The sequence below is a fragment of the Myotis daubentonii genome, chromosome 13 (genome assembly GCF_963259705.1).
Source record: "Myotis daubentonii chromosome 13, mMyoDau2.1, whole genome shotgun sequence".
NCBI lineage: Eukaryota > Metazoa > Chordata > Mammalia > Chiroptera > Vespertilionidae > Myotis > Myotis daubentonii.
In genome coordinates, this window is record NC_081852.1 from 16073923 (window position 1) to 16095361 (window position 21439).

The window sequence follows — 21439 nt, forward strand, 5'->3', positions numbered from 1 at the left end:
GAACTGCCCGGCTGTCCAGGGGCATGGCAGGGCTGGTGGCATGTGCCGTGTCCACAGATGGTTGGCCGTGTGGGGTCGGAAGGCAAGCCCAGGAGGAGGCAGAGTGTTGCCCGAGCGCTGCAGCCTGGGTCTGATTAGGTCGAGAGGCCCGTCCCCATTAGAATCATTGATGGTTCCCTGAGACAAAGCAGGACTACTGGGCTTGCTCAGCACAGTTTGGCACAACCTGAACTCATCTGATAACGGAGCATGACATTATCTTCTTTGCTTTTTCATTTATAATTAAACATTTTAAAATTGTGAAACTTTTACCAATTTACAAAAGAGTTTTAAGTACAGTGCAGAGAATTTCCCCCCTTATCATTCAAGAGTAAGTTGCCAACCTGATGCCCCATCAGCCCTGAACGCGCTCACGTGTACTTCTGACAAGCAAGGATGTTCCATACAGCAGCCACATGGGCACCATCGGGAAGGTAGTGTACATACTACCACCGGGTCAGCAGACCCCTTCACGTTTTGCTAATTGTCTCTATAGTGTCTGTAACAGGAAAAGGACCCTGTTCAGAATAAAGCATTGCGTCCATTCCCCACGTCACTTCGGTCTTTTTAAATTGGGATCAGTTCCTTGGCTTTGACCTGCATGACCTTGATGCTTGGGAAGATTATAAGCCAGTTGGTTATTCTGTAGGCTGTCCCTCCACCTGGATTTTGGCAGTCCTCACTGTTTGATACCCTTTGAGCATCTTAGGCAGGACTGTCATGGTCGTGATGCTGCCTTCTCTTTGCATCCTACTGATGGGGACTTTGCTTGATGGGCCTGTTACTGATGATGTTCACTTTGGTCACGTGACTAAGGTGGTGTCCCCAGGCTTCTCTCCTGTGAAGTTACGTGTTTTCCTTTTGTTTACTTACCTACCTCCCTACCTCCCTACCTACTGACTCGTGGTTGGTGCTTTATTCAGCGGGTTATCGTCCACTGTGGCCAGCAGGAGCCCCTCAGGGTTGCTTCTCCGTCGTTTTGTCATGTCCTCCTCACTCTGAGTGCTTCCTTGCTCCCTGGCACAAGGTGTTCCAAGCCCATTTTATAATTTCCCTGCCCTGGTCCTGGAAAATCAGCCATTTCTTCAAAGAGTCTTCATTCCTTTTAGTGGAGAATGGTATTTAGCAGCAAGATCTGAATGCTGGGTGTATTCATAGCTACTGGGGTATCACTGCTCCCAGGGCCTCCCAGTGGACAGAGTAGTGAATGTCTGTGGACACCCCTGCACCCCCACACTCAAACCTCTCTCTATCCCGTATGTGTGTATATCTTCACTAGGTAACATATATGTGGAAAACAGGAGTTCACACTAACACTTTCAGTTCTAGTCCAATACTGCAACACCACAGGGCTCATTCTTTTACTCTTCCCATTTTTTGTAATTCACTTTTACAGTAGTGTGAAACTTGGTTCCTGTTACTGTGTGGGGATTTATTTTTTTTTTGGTTTTATGTTTTTGTTAATCCTCACCTGAGGATATTTTTTTATATTGATTTTTAGAGAGAGTAAAAGAGAGAGAGAAACATCGATGGGAGAGAGACATTAATGTGAGTTGCCTCCCACAGGTACCCTGATTGGGGCTGGGGATTGAACCTGCAACCCTGGTCAGGTATGTGCCCTTGAATCAAACCTGTGACCCATCAGTGTGCAGGCCGACACGCTAATCACTTAGCATCACCGGCCACGGCTGGTTCCTATTGTTCTTAATCTGTTACTTGGTCAGCCCCACTGTGTACCCTCATCCCATCTCCTCTCTAGCTCCCTTCCCACTTGTTCCCTTCTTACCCTTTTGGGCTCCCATGTTCTGTGCACTCCTTCCCCCAGCCTCACCTGTGCAGGTCCCTCCTCATCCTGTGCCGGCTCTGACGCCCACTCTGGGCTCCACAAGAGCCACACACCGACTGTAGCTCCAGGTCCTGCTCGCCTCACTCATGGCTGTCAGGTCAAAAGGTCAAATTGTTCAGAAAGGGGAAGGGCAGGACTTTCTTTTCATTTTTATACTACCTTTTTAATTGCAAAATTAATATGCATTTTACTAATAAAAGAATTAAACAATACAGGCGTTTTAAAAATAAAAGGTAGAATTCCTCCCGTTGTCTGACTCCCAAGAACTAACTACTTTGAGCACACTGCCAGCGGGAAGTTGGAGGTTTTCATGTGTGCACAGAAGCCTTGTATCTTGTCAGGTTAGTTCACAAACTGGAACCACGCGTCCGTTATGTTGTGGCATTTTTCTTGCTGAATATATAGCGTGAGCACCGTCCTGCTTCAGGACAAAGCCCACGTCCCAGTTTGTCATGGCTGCAGAGCATTGAGCCACAGAGACGCACTGTGATTGCTTCAACCAGGCCCCTTGCTGACGGGCTCCTGGGCTGTTTTCGGAATTTCCCCATTTAAACTGTCAAAGAACTGGCTTCTGTGGTTGACGTTCTTTCTGTGATCTTTGTTGAAGTCCTAATGGAATTCCCTTAGGCTCAGGGAGGGGCCCGAGGCGATGTACTCGGGCTTCTCCCATGTCTTCGTGAGCCCTCTGATCAGGGGACTTGGTCCTGGGCGGGAGTTGGTAGCCCTGATGGAGCCTTCCCTGCTGGCCGCCCCTCCAGCCCCGAGACTCCACTGCCTGCCTCTTTCCTCTGTCCCTCTAACAGTTCCAGAACCAGGACCGGGGTGGGCCGTGCTGGGGGAGCACTGCTTTAGGGACGAAGGGAGGCACAAGGAGAAAGTGCGGTGCCAGCCATGGTTAGTGCCAGGCTGAGTGCATTGAGTTTCCCTGCGTGTCCACGGAGCTCCCTATCGCAAAGGGTTAAGACGGTGCATTTTCAGTTGTTCAGAGGCAAACCGTTTTACCCCAACAGGAGTCCTCTGCAGAAACCCCGTGCGTGAGGCGGGTCAGGATGACTGCTGTGGGGAGTCAGGCACAGGGCCAGTCACAGATAAGTCCATGTACGATATGAGTCCATTCACAGGAAGTGTCCGGAACAGGGAAATCTGTGGGGACAGAGAGGCTGAGGGAGGGGAGGATGGAGAGTGTCCGCTAAGGGGACGGTTTCTCTTTGGGGTGATGAAATGTTCTGGAATTAGATAGTGGTAGTTGCTGCACAACTTTGTGACTGTCCCCAAAACCACTGAATTGGGCACTTAAAGGGGGAATTGTATGGTATGTGAATTATATCTCAAAATAAAAAGCCTCCAGTTATCACCTTGTCATAAAAAAAAAAAAAGAAAGAAATCAGCCCTCATGAGGCAAAAATGTCCTTGCCTCCCGATCTCTGTTTTCCCTCAGGCCTTTGATGGCTGTGCAGACAGCCAGCCTGAGATGAATGCTACCCCCCTCCCCCCGCTTTCTTGCTCTTCCCACAAATGGCAGGGAAGGTTCCCCCCACCCCTCCTCCATCCCTGTTCTCCTTTCTTTTCCCACAGCTGTGACCCTGGGAGGGGTAGTTTATTAGAGTGGTCAGTGAGTTTTCCCAGTTCCGTTCAGCGGGACTGGTGCCCTTACCATGAGCCACCAGGACCCCACCAGGACAGGAGGCATGGCTGGGGGTGGATCTCCGAGCTGCCAGGCCACCTGCTGCCCCCGGCCTGGGCCTTCTCACCTGGACCAGGTCCGGGGTAGGGGCCTGGCTGAGCAGAGCTCCGGCCCTGGTAGGTCAGCAGCGGAGGAAGCAGGGAACACGGGAGGCCCAGGTTTCCTCCCCACGGGCCTGGGGGCAAAGGTTGCCCTTGCTGGACAAGGCCGGTTTTGTTGCCTGGTTCCTCCCACGCCTTGTTCACTTGAAGAGGCCCTTGCGGGGTAAATGGTGCTGTTTGACTTGCTTGTTTGCTTGAGGGATTTGTGGGGCTCCCAGCCCTCTTCATGATTTATCTCCGAGGAAATGAGGCAGCCCTGGGTGGGGTGGGGTGGGGGTGGGGGTGCAGCGCCGCAGGCAGGGGCCTGGGCCCTCTCCCACTTGAGAGCAGCAGACAGGTGGGGTGTGTGTGTGTGTGTGTGTGTGTGTGTGTGTGTGTGTGTGTGTGTAGCGTGGCAAGGCCATCTCCAGGGCTTCTCAGTCAGAATGCACCACTTGAATTCTCATTTGGGTCAAAAGTGTCCATAGCTCCTGGGCTGAGATTGCTGAACCTGGGTGGGGGCGCAATGCAGAGGGTATTTTTACGTCGTTTACTTTACCACAGCAGTGCATATGCTTTGGTAAGAAAAGGAGAGAACCTCGGACAGCAGTGCAGTGCCCTCCACCCCAGGCTCCCCCTGGCGTTGACTGACCTCTCTGAACTGCTGGGACACATCCCTGGGGACACAATATATAGGTCTCCTTATATTTTCTGTAAATTTGGAACATCCAACAAGCTATTATACAGTTTAGTTGTCAATAATTTATTAACCCCCTCTGCATGTGTTGAGAATGGCTGTCTGCTTTTCCCTATTACAAATGCTTTTTTTGGTGACACACTTACAATGTCCTTACGTTCCCTGTGCATGTGTGATAAAATTTGATCCTTAGAGGTAAAATTGCAGGGTCCAGAGCACTGCTGTTCTTTACCAGTATGTTCTGCCAATTTACTTGGGAAACGTATAAGGCCTCAGGAGACTTCTCTCTGCACTTCCTGGCTCTGACCCCTGCCTTTAAATATACTTTCTTCTTTGGTGATTCATGAAAGTTAACTTTTTCCAGATATCCCAGGAAAGGAGTTTCACAGCCTCAAAGAGAGTCCCAGAGAAAACACATTTCTGACCAGGGTAGGGCAGTTGTGTGGCCTTCCTGTGGGAAGCCGCTCAGCTCAGGCTCCGGCTGCAGCCGCATGGATGGACCCAGACCCTGGCTCTGTGCCTCCCTGGTGACACTGCTGTCCCCGCCTCCCAGGCCCCTTCCGCACGTCTGGAGGGCAGGCCTCTCTAGACTGCTGCCTGCCTGAGACGAGACGTTCACTGCATTCTCGTTTGAGAATTCTGGGCCCAGTTTCAATTCTCCCTCATTTGGACTTCCAGTATAGCCTTGGCTGGAAGCTGAGCATTGGATTGTTTTGTGTGTGTGTGTGTGTGTGTGTGTGTGTGTGTGTGTGTGTATGCGTGCTCATGTGCAGTTCTTACTGTGAACATAATCTATAATAATAGAAGCGTAATATGCTAATTAGACTGGACAGCCAAACGACCTTCTGGACGAAGCCAGGGCTGCGAGGGCCAAGCAAGCCCCTGCAGCTGTGAGGGCCAAGCCTCTTGCACAAATTTTGTGCATCGGGCCTCTAGTCTAATGATAAAACGGGAAAAATTCTAGACTAATGGGATAGTTTTTTGAATTCTCTGGAGTTAACTTTGGCTGTGCTTTCCCCAAATTTCTTCAGATGCGTTCGATTACCTTGGCACAGGCATGTCCTGAGGCCTCTTCTAGAGAAAAGTTGAGACGTGTTTGGGGCCCAGGAGACTCTTAGAATCTGTGGGACAGGGTTATTCTGCAGGACTCCGGGCTGGCTGAGAGCTAGAGGTGAGCCGTTGGGGAAGGTAGTTTTCAGCTCACAGTAGGCAAGCCCTCAGGCAAGGCCTTTTCCTGCAGTTTCCACCTGATTCCCCTGGCCCCCCAGGTCCTGGACCCCACCATGTTATCACAGGTGGGGTAAGCCTCAGAGGGGATCCCTGGGTCTGTTCTGGGATTTTCCGTGACCAATCCCGTCTCACTGGGATCTGGTGACTCACCTGCCCTGGTGCTTTACTGGGTTGCCACGCAGCGAGGTCCAAGCTCCTCGTGGTTAGGGCATTTTGGGGACTCTTTCCCCATGAAGGTCAAGCTGAGGTGTGATTGCGAATTCTATCGTGGAGGTGGGGTGGGCTCTGCTGGCTAACGCCCGGTCAGTGTCTTTGTTTGTGTCATTTCAAGGCCGCCTTTAAAATTTGTTTTTAATGAAGCTTGCAAAGTGGGACTGCTGGAGAGCATTTGCCTGGTGTGCGCAGGGCTGCCACCTTGTGGGAACTCCGGGAATGGCAGCAGTGCCTTTGTTCTGCAGCAAACCACTTGACTCCTTTGGAGACATTGAGGTTCTCACCTGGCTTAGGGGATATTTAGAGAGTAAAAAATTTAAAATGACTTAAATATACATATATATATATTTATTTATTTATTGATGTCAGAGAGGAAGAGAGAAGGAGGGAGAGATAGAAACATCATTGATGACAGGGAGTCATCAATCGACTGCCTCCTGTGCGCCTCCTACTAGGGGTTGAGCCTGCAGCCCGGGCATGTGCCCTGACTGGGAATCGAACTGGTGACCTCTGAGTTCTTGCCCACAAGTCAGGGCAATCTGTCCTGGAAGCTGGACTGTCCAGATGTGAGTAGAAGGCACTGGTTAACCTGGAAATCAGGAGAGCTCGCCACTGGCTCCGTGTGTCCTGGGCACGTGTGGGCACATCCCCTGGGCGCCCTCCTCGTCGCTCAGTGATGGGCACTGTGACAGGCGATGTCCCCAGTGTCCTCCAGCCGTCACTGCCTGCGCTCAGACAGGTTCAGGTGTCTCACTTTGTCCTGCACTCAGGGGCCCAGTTCTCATTTGTCTGGGACACATGGAAAGAATAATGTTATATTTCCACCTCAAACCATACACAAAAATATATTCCACGTAGTTTAGGGGTTTAAATGTAAAAAGTAAACTAATGCTTTAATAAAAATAATAGAATACCTTCCTGGTCTCAAGGTAGGAAGGAAAGAACTTTTGAAATAAAACTGCCCGACGTGGCTCAGTTGTTGAGCGTTGACCTATGAACCAGGAGGTCATGGTTCAATTCCCAGTCAGGGCACATTCCCGGGTTGCAGGCTCAGTCTCCAGTGTGGGCATGCAGGAGGCAGCCGATCAATGTTTCTCTCTCATCATTGATGTTTCCCTAGTTCTCTCCCCCTCTCCCTTCTTCTCTGAAATCAATAAAATATATTTAATAAAAAAACGAAACACACTGCCAAAGCACAAACCATAATGGAAATGATTGATAGTTTTTACAGTGTTAAAATGTGGAAGTTTAGTATAGTGAAGGTACTACAAGAAAATTTAAGAGCCACATATTGGAAGAAGATATTTGTAATAAATATAACTAGGAAAGAATCAGTACCTGGAATTGAAAAATAAATTCTACCAAAAAAAAAAAAAAAGAAGAAGAAGAGAGGTAGAGAAAATGTGTATAGTCAATAAACATAAGGAGGCTGCGCTGTCTTTTTAGCCATCAGAATGCAAGTTAAAAAAAAAAAAATCTTTTTTGTGTGCCCATGAGATTGGCAATACTTCAAAGCATCTGACTGCTTCACAGTAGCCAAGAGGTGGAAGCAGCCCAGGAGTCCTTGTCGATGAATGAAAAACAAAATGCACTCACTACACACATGCAGTGGAATATTGTCTTTCCAGAGGAAGGGAATCCTGTCACATACTTGAGCACGGATGAGCCCTGGGGACATTATGCTGAATGGAATCAGCCAGTCCCAGAAAGACGGATAGTGCATGATTCCGTTGATGTGAGGTGTGCCTGTAGTAGTCAGGTTCATAGAAACGGAGAGGGGAGTGGTGGTTTCCCGGCTGTGGGGAGGGGAGGAGGGGAGTTGTTTCATGGGCCTGGAGTTTCAGTTTTGCAAGATGAAAAGTTCTGGAAACTGGTTGCACAACAATGTGACTATACATAACACTACTGACATGTGCCCTTAAAAATGTGGAAAATGGTTAAGACAGTTTTATGTGTAGTTTATCACAATTAAGAACGAAAAGAAAAACTAAAAGTATGACATCTTGGCGAGGGTGTGTTGAGGACGGTGACGCTCAGAACTTTGCCCACAGCTGGTAGATCCTACGTTGGTAGACAGTGTGATACTGTCCAGAAGGTGTGAAAAAGTCCATGTCACGACATGGTATCGGGGCCGCTCTGCTGCTAAAGGGAGACCCCTCAGGTGTGGGAGAGCAGACGGGTGCAACAGTGTTCAGGCAGTATCATTCATAGCAGCCCAAAACCCCACAGAACCCCCCCCCCCCAAAAAAAAATGAATGAGACAATGTAAATGTTCATCAGACAGAAAAGGGAGACTGGTTTCATACGGTGAGATGCTGCCTGCGTCACTCCACTCAATCTCAGGGGCAACGTTAAGTAAAGGAAGGGCACACGATGCCCTTAGAGAAGCACAGATAACACTGTGCCCGCGTGGAGATGGTCGGCAGCGAGTTTAGGGGAGCGATTCCTTGTGGGGGGAGGAGAGGGCAATGGGATGAGCAGGGTGTACTGGGGGCTTTGGCAACACCAGTAATGTATTTGAAAATCAATTTGACACAGACGACGAGATGTTGAGATTAGAGCTAAGTGGTGGGTACTTAGAACTTTGTTCCTTTATTAGCTGTGCCTTTCTGTGTGTGTGGAAGAGACTCATTGGTTGTTTTAAGAAAGGGCTTTAGCGGGTGGAGTGGTTTTCCGGCTGTTTCTTGTGTGGGTCCTTCTGCAGCAGCAAGCCACCTGTGCAGAGCGGCGGAGATTTTACCTGGCAGGGAACCTCTTACTGAGGAGTTTTGTATTTTGGTGTCTTCGTAAGATTCCCTCCCTCCCTCCCTCCCTCCCTCCCTCCCTCCCTCCCTCCCTCCCTCCCTCCCTCCCTCTTTAAAAAAGGAAAAAGACTAAAAGCCCCGCATGAGCTGCTCCCTGAGGTTCCCCTCCTCTGCCGAGTCTGCAGTCCCAGAGCTAATGCTTAGTGTCCCAGGGACACGCTCCAGTTCCTGCCTCGGGTGGTGCTGGTCGCTCATGAACCCTTCCTGGGCATTTCATGCGAATCGTATTCATGGAGGCTGACCCTGCCCAGGGTAGCTCGGAGATATCAGCTATCGCAGGTCCTGTTCCCCATCACCGCAGTACTGGGAGCCGTGTCTCTGCCCGCAGGGGTGCTGCCTTCAGTTTGTAAGAAAACGCACCACTGTGAGGCGCGTGAGGCGGAGCGCAGTAAGAGGAGGCCCTGGTGCCTGAGTGCGGGAGCTCCAGGTTCTGGTCCTCCGGCCGCCGAGCTCTGATCACCCGGGGTCCACGCGGAGGGACCAGGCGAGGCCTGGACTGTTGGAGCCGGCACGGTTAAGCAGGCTTTTCTGGTTCAGACCTGTCATTTGAGGAGTAAGGAAACCGAAAGCCGGGAGGTGGAGTGACGTGCCAGTGCTAGCAGCTCCCCTGACCTCAGCGGCCTGCAGGCCCCTGACGGCCTCCTGAGTCATCTTCTTGTTTGCTTCTCTAGAGCAGTGCCCCCAGCGGACCTGTGATTGCTCTCTTGCTTAAAACTTCCCAGGGCTCCCCTCTCCCTCAAGACATCGTTTTGGCTGTGAGCCTTGAAGCCGTGCAGCCGTCAGGATCCCTTTGAACCCACTGCTCCCTGTGCACTGGCTCCCCTCGCTCTGCCCTCGCTCTGTCCTGCCCTTCTCTTTGTGCCTAGAACATGCTGTGCGTTCCTGCCGCAGGGCCCTTGTGCTGCTCACCCCTCTGCCAGGCGAGCTCTGGGCTGCTGCTCTTCGTTTGCATCACCTTCTTAGATTGACCTCCTCAGGCCTTCGCCTCTCTCACACCTGCTCCCAAAGCCTCTCCTGCTCATCAGCCTACTTTATTCGTTATTTTCTTGATGGCTCTTATTATGCCAGGAAGTTACTTTATTTGGTCTCTCTTCCTTTCTATCTGCCTACTTACCTCTGTCTGTCCACCTATGCATTTATATCCTCCTTCAGGATTTGAGGGACACAAGCCGCAGTTGTATGTGTCGTGTCTGGCATCACCAGCATCTAGATTCTAGAACATGTCAGGTGCTGGTGTTGGGGGTTCTCAGACCTGGTGGTCCCCAGGTTTGGTGATTGTCTAGGACAGTGGTTGGCAAACTATGGCTCGGCAAACCGCGGCTCGCGAGCCACATGCGGCTCTTTGGCCCCTTGAGTGTGGCTCTTCCACAAAATATCGGCTCTTCCACAAAATACCGACTTCTGCGCATGGGCCACGAAGTTTCAGTCGCACTGTACGTGCGCATCCCCATGTGGTATTTTGTGGAAGAGCCACACTCAAGGGGCCAAAGAGCCGCATGTGGCTCACGAGCCGTGGTTTGCCGACCATGGGTCTAGGATAGCCGTGGGCAAACTACAGTCCGCGCCGGATCCGGCCCGTTTGAAATGAATAAAACTAAAAAAAAACACACCGTACCCTTTTATGTAATGATGTTTACTTTGAATTTATATTAGTTCACACAAACACTCCATCCATGCTTTTGTTCCGGCCCTCCGGTCCAGTTTAAGAACCCATTGTGGCCCTCGAGTCAAAAAGTTTGCCCACCCCTGGTCTAGGAGGACTCAGCATATAATCCTACTCACGGCTAATGTTTATTTCAGTGGAAGGACACAACACAAACTCAGCAAAGACAGAGGTGCGTGGGGCGAAGTCCAGAGGAAAGCAGTGCAGGTCCCAGGACGTGCTCAGGGCCCCGGCGCCGAGTCGGGGCAGCGCGGGTGGGTGGTGTTAGGGAAGCGCCGAGCCGCTCCCGGCCCAGGGTTTTCCTGGGGGCTGGCCCCGGAGGCACCGCTGCCTCGCCTGTGCCGAGACTTCAGACTCCCAGAGAAAGCAGGTGCTCAGCCTAAGCCACACTGTTCACCTGCTCCAGGCACGGGGAGTCCCCCTTGTCACTTGGGGGAAGTTCTGTATCAGTGTAGGGAACTCTGCCACCCAGGTTCCCTGCACCAGCCACGGGTGGACCTGCAAGCAGCCTTTCTAAGGAGAGAAGTTAGGCCTGCCCGGTAGCTCCCTTCAGCACACCATTTACCAAATGCGTAGGAACGAATGAGTCACCCAGTGTGACTGCAGGGCCGTGGAGTCACCTGAGACGCCTGGGGCCTCCTCCCTGGTCAGCAGTTCTACCCCCAGCGCCGGGAGGTGAGAGTGCTCAGTACCAGAGTGAAGGCTCTGCGAAGTCCCGCATTGCAGTCTGCAATCTTCCTCCTATCAGCCTGCCCTTCCTCCTGCCCCCAGCCCCGTGATGAGTGTGACTCTCTGGCCCCAGGTGTTGAAGCACAACGGGTCATCGGAAATCCTCAGCAAGCTGTACGACACGGCCATGGACAAGCTGGAGGTGGTCAAGAAGGACTACGACGCCCTGCGGAAGAGGTACAGCGAAAAGGTTGCCATCCACAACTCGGACCTGAGCCGCCTGGAGCAGCTGGAGGAGGAGAACCAGCGCCTGCTGAAGCAGACGGACATGCTGACCCAGCAGAGGGACACGGCCATCCAGCTGCAGCACCAGTGCGCCCTCTCCCTGCGGAGGTAGGAGGCGGCCCCGAGGGCGGAGAACGGCACCTTCTGTGCTCGGGGGCACTGTCCTCTGGGGGCGTGTGGTTATCTGTGAGGCTCCCAGAGGCTTCCCGAGAGTGAAAGCAGCACAGCCGTTGTGCTTTTTCAAGCAAAAAGTGCTCATTTCCAGGAAATGTTTTCTTGACACTCTGTGTGTCCGGGGAGAAGTTCTTCCTCTCTTGAACAACTTCGGGGTGTTCTGACCGTCCCGTTTCCTAGGGCTCCCACAAGCCTCTCCCTTCTGTCAGTCACTTACCCACCAAATTGCAAAGTTGGTTTCCTAGGCATCATTTCTTCCAGAATGTCCTTCTTTTTTTTTTTTTTTATGGTATCTAATCCATAGGGAAGTGAGCCCTGGTCTCAGTATTCTGTGAAGTACATTTCTGCGGAGTCCCAGCTCCCTGGAGCGCTCACCGCTTTCTTAGGAAAAGTGTTCTCTGGATATGAAAAGGTTTTGGAATTGCCAGGTTGCACACAGACTCAGGTGTCTGCAACGCGGGACTGCTCAGAGCGTTCACGCGGGTACTGAGCACTGGACAGAATGCAGTGTTTCCCGAACATAAGTCATCCAAGAACATACTTTTTTCTTTTTTCTTTTTAATGGAGCGCCATGCAGGATGGGTGTTCTAAGGAACACACTTTCGGAAATGCTACTCTGGATCCGCAGGCTCTTAACTTGCAGGGTTGCCTGCGTGGAAGGTACCTCCTGGCTTGGAAGGGCTGAGCTGTGCTCTCATACTAGCCTGGTGCCTTTGGGCCAGCCACTACATCTCCTTATTTTCTGTATTTGTAAAGTGAGGTGGATTAAATGACTGATGAGGCCACCTATCTCTCATATGCTGTGATTCCAGCATTAAAAAAATAATCATGGAGCTGGACCGTGGCAGACATCTGCTGCCGTTTCTAGTAGAGCAGGGGCATGAAGTCCTCAGTTTAACTGTTGATATTTGTAAAGGCTGAGAAAAATCCCCGGTCCCGGGCACTGGCGCTGCGTGACTTCCCTCCTGGGGGTGCGGAGGGTGACCTCACTTGAAACTTCATGCTTGACTGTCCAGCACAGCAGAGCTAACCGGGCAGGTCTCCACCCCCCACCCCCCCTGTCCTGGCTGCCTTTCTCCCCAGGTTCGAGGCGATCCACCATGAGCTGAACAAGGCCACGGCCCAGAACAAGGACCTGCACTGGGAGATGGAGCTGCTGCAGTCGGAGCTGACGGAGCTGAGGACCGCGCAGGCGAAGACCGCCAAGGAGTCGGAGAAGTACAAGGAGGAGCGGGACGCCGTGTACAGCGAGTACAAGCTCATCATGAGCGAGCGCGACCAGGTCATCTCCGAGCTGGACAAGCTGCAGACCGAAGTGGAGCTGGCCGAGTCCAAGCTCAAAAGCAGCACGTCGGAGAAGAAGGCGGCCAGCGAGGAGATGGCGGTCCTGCGGCAGGTAGGGGGCCGGGCACTGGCCTCCCAGACTCTGGCAGAGCGGCGAGGGAGGGAGGGCTGCCGCACACATGGTGTCCAGCGAGCAGCCTGCTCCCCAGTCGGAGTGCAGAGCCTCTCCGCTGAGGCCTGCGTGCTGGCTGGGTCGTGGGCGCTGCAGGAGATGGCTGCGCTCGCTGCGCTCAGTGCCCGCTCTGATCTGTGCCACAGGGATGCAAGGGGAGGTCCAGCTGTGGTCTCAGCCTGCACGGCTCACAGTGTAGGAAGAAAGTCAGGTGACACGCCCAGACACGCGTGTGCTCCATGCACAGACACTCTCACACTCAGACGCTTGGCTAAGTCACTGTTGGTCAGTCTTGTGCTGAAAGTCAGCAGATATCCCAAAGACTTGCTCATTCAGGAGAAAGTTCCCAAGGCCAACTTCCCAAAGCCATAGGCACCTTTGTCTAGTGAGTCAGAAGAGTACCCTCAGGGCTCTTCCTCCCAGTATCTGAGGGGTCGCTCTTTAGGGGCAGCGGCTCCTGCTGGGAAGGTGGTCTGCGAGGCTGTGCCAGAGGCCCTTCTACAGCCTTGCTTCCTGGTGGACAGGCCTCTGGGGTCGGGGGCCTGGGACTCACTAGCATTAGAGTCAGGCCACTTAGCCTGGCTCCTGAGGGATGGGTCAGTGTGGACCCTTCTCCTCCTTCCTCCTGGCCCCTCGGCCTCATCGCTGACACCCCTCACCCCAAGTGCAGATGTGTCCTGCCGGCTCCCTGATTTGAGATTCCCTTCCCATCCTGTCGGTCAGTGTGCGGCTGTTTAGACCTGCTGAACTTGACCGTAGCAGACTTTTCCCCATTGAAATGCCTCTCCGTCCTACTCTTCTGTGTAGGTTGTTAAAGGTTGGGCGCATTGGCAGGGCATGGCGGGCATTGGGTTGTGGGAGCTGGAGCCCCTGGACCAGCACGAGGCCGGGCTGATGCCTGAGGAGTGGCCAGGGCCCTGTGAGGCCCTCTGTGGACAGTGACATCTCCTGATGCCCAGGTAGTGCGGGGGGCCATGGATGCCAGGGGCACAGGCCCTGTGCTTGGAGTGGGCCTTCTCAGTCATGTGACCTCATATATTTCAGGGCCTCAGTTTCTCCTCTGCAAAATGGACATGATAATGGATAGCATCTACCTCACGTGGCTGTGGCGATCACATGATTTATTATTGAAAACGGACTTAGATTAGTGCCCGCACAAAGTAGGAATGATTTGAATCTTTGTTATTAAGATGATTGTTAGCTACTCTGTCAGGAACCCTGGGAAAGTGCTCTGTAGGCAAAAATGGGCCAACTAATGGCAATATCATATCCAGGGAGTGAGACTTTTCCAGACCGTCAAGGTGAAAGCCGTTGTGAAAAGGAGAGTTTACTTTGATGAATTTTTTTAAAAGACCCTGATGCAGGAATTTCTAATAAGCAAACAGAATGTATTAGAACATGGTAATTGTCCTAGAAAAAGTATCAACTCATGGTTTTCACACTCCGGCCTTTGAGAACTTAATGGTTAGGGAAATGTTGTTATCAAATAAGGGGGAAAAAAAAGGTGAAGAGGAAATCTTTGAAAATGACTGAGCCAGTCGGTTCCTACACTAGAAAGTCAAGGCCGATGTATCAGGCACAGAAGAGATGAGCCCGGGAGAGGACCCGGCCCCTGTGGAGGGGATTTTGAAGCTAGGAGGTTAACCATGCCCTTTTAGGAATGTGGAAAGCACCGCGAAGTAGGAAGAACCGCCGGCTTCCGAGTGCTAGCATCTGGTGGCAGCCCGGCCCCCACTGCCGCACTCAGGCGTGCCCTCCAGCCGGGAGCCGGCTCCGGCTTCGCAGGGGGCATTGGCTGGGTGTCAAGTCTGCCTGTCAGCTGAGGCAGGAATCTTTTCTAGGCACCGATCCAGCCAGCAGGCAGGAGAGCCCCCACCCCCACTGCCACCGGGGCAGGCTCCAGAGCTGACACGCTCAGTCCTCCTCTGCTTTGTGTGGCTGCGCCAGGACCACGTCCCCACTCCCCCGCGTGGGCCATTTGGCTCTTATGTGTGGGTGGGAGGCTCTTAATCTCCGCGGGGCCTGACGGGACCGCCCGTGTGGGCTCTGCCCTTAGGCCTTTCTCCTTGGCCTTAGGTCTGGGGGGTGAGTGTCCTGTGAAAGCCAGCCCATCCCCTCCTTAGCCTGTTGCCCCAAGGCCACCCCGGGGGCCAGAGGAGATCACGGGTGGTGCTTTTGCAGAGGGAGGCCTGCGTGGTGTGGAGGAAGAAGCCCAGGGGCAAATATCTTGGAGACCTGGGGTGTGGGCCCAGCTCCCCCAGGTGGACCTCGGGGAGCAGTCACTTTCTGGACCCTGAGGGTCCTCATTGGTGTAATCAGGGGCTCAGACAAGGGACCTCAGCTTCAGTTCTGTTGCCCTTTTAAAGAGACCTTATTCCTCCTCTCCCCTCTCAATAAAACCCAGTGTTGTGCTTCCGGTGTTTCTCAGGAGGAAACAGTGTTTTGGAGGTGTTTGAGACGGGGGAGGGGGGGGGGCGCTGCCTGATCCCTTGGCATTGGTCTCTCTGTCTCCACCTCCAGCCTTCAGCTCGAGATGCTTATCCGAGGCCAAAAGGAAAGACCTTTCATTGAAACCACATGTTAACACGTTTCCAATAGAAAACTATGTTAATGTAAAACATTGAGTAAAATATAAATTTAAGAAAACGTTATCAGCCTTAGCCGGCTTGGCTCAGCGTCAGCCTGCGGACAGAAGGGTCCCGGGTTCGATTCCAGCCAAGGGCACATGCCTGGGTTGTGGGCTCGATCCCCAGTGCGGGGCAAGCAGGAGGCAGCCGAACAATGATTCTCTCTCTCATCATTGATGTTTCTCTCTCTCCTTCCTTTCTCTCTGAAATAATAAAGAAACATATTAAAAAAAGAAAGAAAACATTATTAAACCTAAGACTTACTACAATAAATTCATGCTAGAATTAATAAAAATAGTTGGTTTGATAAATATATCAAACTAAACAAATACTCGGCACTGCATGAAAGTGGGAAAAATGAAAACTGAGGTCGTTTGGCTGACTTGGTCCCGGGAAGTGTGTCTCAGCAGCGTGGCACTGCCCCTCTCTCTCGAGTTAAGGGGTTATTTTTGTGCAGATCCCCCCACCCCCCAGCGCCCCCTGACGCTGGACGTGAGAGATGAGGGGGAGTTAGAAGCCGACTGCACACGTTTCCCTCTGTCTCCCTCATCCTTGCCTCTTGGCTGAACCTGTGCGGTCGCGGCGCGTTTCAGCGGAGGCGTGCTGCTGTCTGCGTGGGGCCGGGGGAGCCTGGGTGTGCTTGTCTTCCGCACGCCTGTCGCTCGGAGGCGGAGATGCAGGTCGGTTCCTCTCCTTCAGGGAGCCTGTGAGCCAGAGGAGGAGTAGACACTGGCTTTATCGTCTCCCCGTGGGGCACAGGGGGAGCTTTCCAGATGAGCGCTTCTAAGGGTTGGATTTGAATTTTAACGGAGCATGTCATGCTCCGGGGAGGTGTCAGGATGCAAATGCTTCAGATTTCAGCTTTTAAATCGAACTGAGACACACAGGCTTCACCGCCAAAACACTGCTGCCTGTTCGGACTGGAAAGTCACCCAGGATGCTGGAGTACGAAAACCAGAGAACAGAACCAGTGCTGCTGCCAGTCGGACGTGATCCTGACCAGGACCTCTACCTTCACTGCACTTGGGCCTTACTTCATTATGTGTTGTCACAGGAGCACTGTATTTTTTATTTTTATTTAAAAAAAATTTATTTATTTATTTATTTATTTTAGGGAGGAAGGGAGAGAGAAACATCAATGATGAGAGTGAATCATTGATCGGCCGCCTCCTGCACGCCCCCACTGGGGATGGAGCCCACAACCCGGGCATGTGCCCTGATCAGGAATCGAACTGTGACCTCTTGGTTCATAGGTTGATACTCAACCACTGAGCCACGCGGGCAGGGCTCACAGGGGCACTTTAGAGTGACGTGGTGGCTCCCTGTGAGCTACAGGCCACGTAAGTGGCAGGGTGGAGCCTGGAGCGAGCCCTCCAGGGGAGACGGTCCGCCTGGGCCACTGAGACCTTGGCTGAGAGAGACAGGGATTCTAGTCCAGGCACTGTGTGGCGTTGTGAGAGTTTGGACTTAGACTAACGTCACTAGGGGTCTGAGCATGGCTGTGGGGCGCAAGGACACTGGGAGGCAGGGACGCAGCAGGGGGGTGGAGGGGTGGGCTGTGGCTGGGACCCCAGTGTTCCCCTCCGTCTGGCTCCAGAGAGTTCAGCCCAGCCCCAGCTCCTGTCAGGCGGATGGTACTTCCGAGCCAGAAGGCCAGTAACCTCCTCCTCTGCTGGCCCTCGCCCCACCAGATCAAAGACACAGTGGCAATCGACGCCGGGAGAGCCAACAAGGAGGCCGAGACCCTGCGAAAGCAGTGCAAGGCTCTGTGCCAGGAGCTGAAGGAGGCCCTCCAAGAGGCAGACGTGGCCAAGTGCCGGCGGGACTGGGCCTTCCAGGAGCGGGACAAGATCGTGGCCGAGCGGGACAGTATCCGGTACGGCGCCCTGCGCGGCGTGGGCTCGGGTCTTCCGTGGCACACGGGGTCTGTGGGGAGGGCCGCAGTCATTTGCTACGGGTCCGGGTAAGGTGAGAGTGTCTGGCTTCTTCCCTCCTCTCCCTGGGCGATGCCCCACTTGCCTCAGAGCATTAGAATTCCACACGTCTGTGCGTCGATTGCACTTCACCCAGGTCCCGTGGGCACTGAGACCCTGTGGAGCGGCCCGAGGCCAGCCTGGTTTCTCAGGGGGCTGCTGATGACACTGACAGTCAGAGCTGCGTTCTCCCAGGAAGTATTAATGGGGCACCTACTGTGTGCCAGGATCTGAGATTCCTTGAGCAAGGAGATCCTGGGAGACAGCTCCAAGGCTCCCAGGTGGTGTGCTGCCTGTGGGGGCCACGGGCAGCTCTGCCAGCCAGGGCAGAGGGGAAGGAGGGTGCGTGAACGGAATTCCAGGGCCGTGAGGTGTCACTGGGCAGGGGGAGCAGGCGGGGAGTTTCCCCAGAAAGCATGGAATTCTAGCGAGAATGCAAGCACGAGTGGGCTTTCCCCACAGGGGACGACGGGCTTCGCGGCCTGAGCGACCATCATAAGCAAAGGTGTGGTGTGGAGGCAGGAGGGACATGGTGTGACTGGAGCAGGTCTTGCACTTGGAGTCAGAGGAGGCCGTGAGTGCTGCGCCCCTTACCCCTCATGGTGACCCTGCCCTGTGCCCTCTGCCAGGACGCTTTGCGACAACCTGAGGCGGGAGCGCGACAGGGCAGTGACCGAGCTGGCGGAGGCCCTGCGCAACCTGGACGACACTCGCAAACAGAAGAATGACGTCAGCCGGGAGCTCAAGGAGCTCAAGTATGCTGGGGTGGGCGCCTGCCCGGGCTGCGTGTACCTGGGAGCGAAGTGCCCACCCTCCTCTCAGGGCAGGGCCTGGCCATCTGTTCCTTCTCTCTGCCTTATTCTGTCAATCTGTAGAATGGGTCCAAATGCTGCCTCCACGTGCAGAGTTAATTAGAAATTCTTAGACCAACCGAGATGTGGCCTGTTGGTGAGCACATGGAGATGTGCACTGTGTGCAAAGGCGTATACGAAGGAAGGGCCTGCTCCAAGGCAGTCCATCTGGGCTCAGGCGAGCATGCGTTGTCCATTCCTTCCCTCCCTCCCTCCCTCTTTCATCAGCTGAACCTGCCCTGGGTCAGGCCTGTGGGAGGCACAGGGGAGACGGCTGAGCAGGCCGGCCAGGTCCCTGCCCTGTGGGGCTCACAGCACACAGGCCCGTCAGAGAGACACGTACTAAAGGAACAACGTGACGACGGTTGTGGTGCTCGCAGGCGGTTGTGACCACCACTCCCAGTCTGTCCTGCTGTGTTACTCAGAGACCCATCTGGAAGAGGCTGTTTGGAATGTAAGACAACCCCCCTCCATGACAGCAGAGCTCCCAGGGTGTCGTGTAAGCCTTGGTGACTCTAAGCAGGAGATTGAAAATACAAATATCAAAGGTTAAAGAGAGAAATTGCAGAGCCCAGGAGCCATCACTGCAGCCGACGACCAGATTCTGGTTGAGGAGCGGCTCTGTCTGTGCCAGGAGCTTCCAGTGATGGAGGCGAGAGGCAGGGGAGTGGGAGTGTGCCAGCCCTGCCCACTGAGCTGTGCCCTGAAGGGAGTGCAGCTTCCCCTTCCCCCTCAGTGACATCTAACGTGAGACGAGCACTTCATTATTAGATGGAAGCCTGGAGCCTCTGGGCTTGAGTGCTCTAAGGAAAACCTCAGAGGTTGCAAAGCCACAGTCTCTCCAAGGGACCCACATTGGATCTAGCCAGTGATGGGATCAAATGAAGGTGCAGCCTAGACCCCCTGGGGCTCCAGTGCAGGGGGAGGTTTCCATTCTCATGGCGCCAGGTTGCGGGGCCCTCTGAAGAAATCAGCTTCCTCTGCTTGTTCCGCACATTTGTATCTGCACCTCTTTCCACTGAGTGCTCACCGGGATGCTGGGGATGGAGGCCGCGCTGCTGCACAGGAAGCCTCCAGCCTGCAGAGCAGCGGAGGGGCCCAGAGGGAGGGAGGAGAGGGGTGCAGTCAGATTCAGTGCCCAGCTTCAGGCTGTGCAGGGGTGGGCTGGGCTGGGGCGGGGCCCAGGGAGGCTGAGTGGCATCTAGAGCTGGCCAATGAGAGCACAGCCCAGCCAAGGTGTGATCCTGGAGCTGTTTGGGGGGGCGGGGGCGGGGGGGGCAGCAGGAAACAAAGTCAGTCCAGCGTCAGCCAGGAGCCCCAGGACAGGGCTAGTGAACTGGGAAGGTGGTCTGGGCCCAGGTTTTAGGAAGAAGGACAGTACATGCAAGTGATAGGACAAGGTTTCTGACTCCTTTTTTTCCCTCTTAACAGGGTCTTTCTGAGAGCTTAAGTTTTTATTTTGATCAAGTCCAGTTTATTGATTTTTTTTATTTCAATGCATTATGTTATGTCTAAGAACCCTTAACCTAGGCCTAGATCCTGAAGATTTTTCTCTTGTATTGTCCATCTAAAAGTTTTACAGTTTATTTAAATATATATGTGTGTGTGTGTGTATGTGTGTATGTATATACACACACACACACACACACATATACACACACACACAATTGATTTCAGAGAGGAAGGGAGAGGGAGAGGGAGATAGAAACATCAGTGATGAGAGAGAATCATTGATCATCTGCCTCCTGCACGCCCCCTAGTGGGGATTGAGCCCACAACCTGGGCATGTGCCCTGACCAGGAATCAAGCTGTGGCCTCCTGGTTCATAGGTCAGTACTCAACCACTGAGCCACACCAGCCAGGCTATAATTTATTTTTTACCTATAAATCTGTGATGCATTTTGAGTTAATTTTTAAGTAAAGTATGGTGTTCAGGTTGAGATTCTTTTTTTTTTCCATGATGTTCAGCGGCTCCATCATTAGCTGAAGACTACCCTTCCTCTGTTCCCTTACGTCTGCACCTTTTGTACTTGGGGGGGCTGTTTCTGGATCCTTCCTTCTGTTTCATTGATCTGTGTGTCTCTCTTCCTGGCGGTTCCCCCCAGCCTCGAGTCTGTAGCTGTAGAAAAAGTCTTACATTCGAGTAGAGTGTTTCTCCCACCTAATTCTTCATTTTCTAAATTAGTGTAGCTGTTCTACTTTTTTGCCTTTCCCTATAAACTTTAGAGTGGTCTTGTCTGAATGTGGTGGTCTTGCCTTGTTGGCATTTTCATAGAACTGCATGAAACTTCTAGATAAATATGAGAAGAAGAAGAAAAAAATAAAACTCCATTTATTGGAATTTATCCTAAATTAAAAAAAAAAAAAAGTGAGAAGAATTTCTGAGTCTTAAAAATAAGTATAAAAACTCACTGAAATCCAAGCAGCCTGAGCCCGGCACTGCGGATTTGTTGGGCAGCTGGCGTGAAGGACAAGATGAAAGCCCATTGGCTTTGAGTGGTCCCCCTGGTTTCCAGGCTGTGACTTGGGTGGGATGTTTCGCCTCTCACAGGGCCGTGCCATGGCCATGGCTCCCTCTCTTCACAGGGAGCAGATGGAATCCCAGCTGGAAAAGGAGGCCCGATTCCGGCAGCTGATGGCCCACAGTTCCCACGACTCAGCCATCGACACAGATTCCATGGAGTGGGAAACGGAAGTTGTAGAGTTTGAAAGGGAGACGGTGAGCTTCCTTCGTGTCTTTTCTGCCCGTTCTCCTGACATGAAGACTTTGGATGCCCTCTCCCAGTGTCCCAGGGTCACCAAGGCTAGTGTGGAGGCTCAGTTTTTCCTCCCGGGGCGCAAATGCATCCTTTCCCTGCACTTGCTCCTGCTGGGTTATAGCAGATTGTTTCCTGAGTCGCCTGGCGGATGCTGACACGGCACACGGAACAGAGCGGGAGGAGCCGGGCCCCCAGGGGTGATGCTGGTGGCGACGTGTATCTGAGTGGCCGAGAGGGGCAGGTGGTAGCAGCTCAGAGGCTGCTGCTTGGGGCCCAAGTGCCCCGTCAATCATGGCGAAGGGACAGTCCCACAGTCGAGTGAGTGGCTTGGGGTTTACAGCCACGTGTTCTCATCACTGCTTCGTAAAGCGTGCGGCGGCGGCTGCTGT

At 53.1% G+C, this 21439-nt stretch overlaps 1 protein-coding gene across 5 annotated transcripts in view; it reads left to right on the plus strand.

The window, feature by feature from the left end:
• The window catches only part of DLG5 (discs large MAGUK scaffold protein 5), a 108478-nt gene that overhangs the window by 59196 nt on the left and 27843 nt on the right, over positions 1-21439 (plus strand). For 4 of the 5 annotated variants that reach the window (XM_059662251.1, XM_059662252.1, XM_059662253.1 and 1 more), the window contains 5 exons: positions 11059-11318; positions 12468-12780; positions 17159-17343; positions 18070-18195; positions 20878-21010. In XM_059662251.1, the coding sequence (XP_059518234.1) occupies positions 11059-11318; positions 12468-12780; positions 17159-17343; positions 18070-18195; positions 20878-21010 (1017 nt within the window). The remainder of the gene's footprint in view (positions 1-11058; positions 11319-12467; positions 12781-17158; positions 17344-18069; positions 18196-20877; positions 21011-21439) is intronic. The other variant, XM_059662255.1, reaches the window with a different exon arrangement.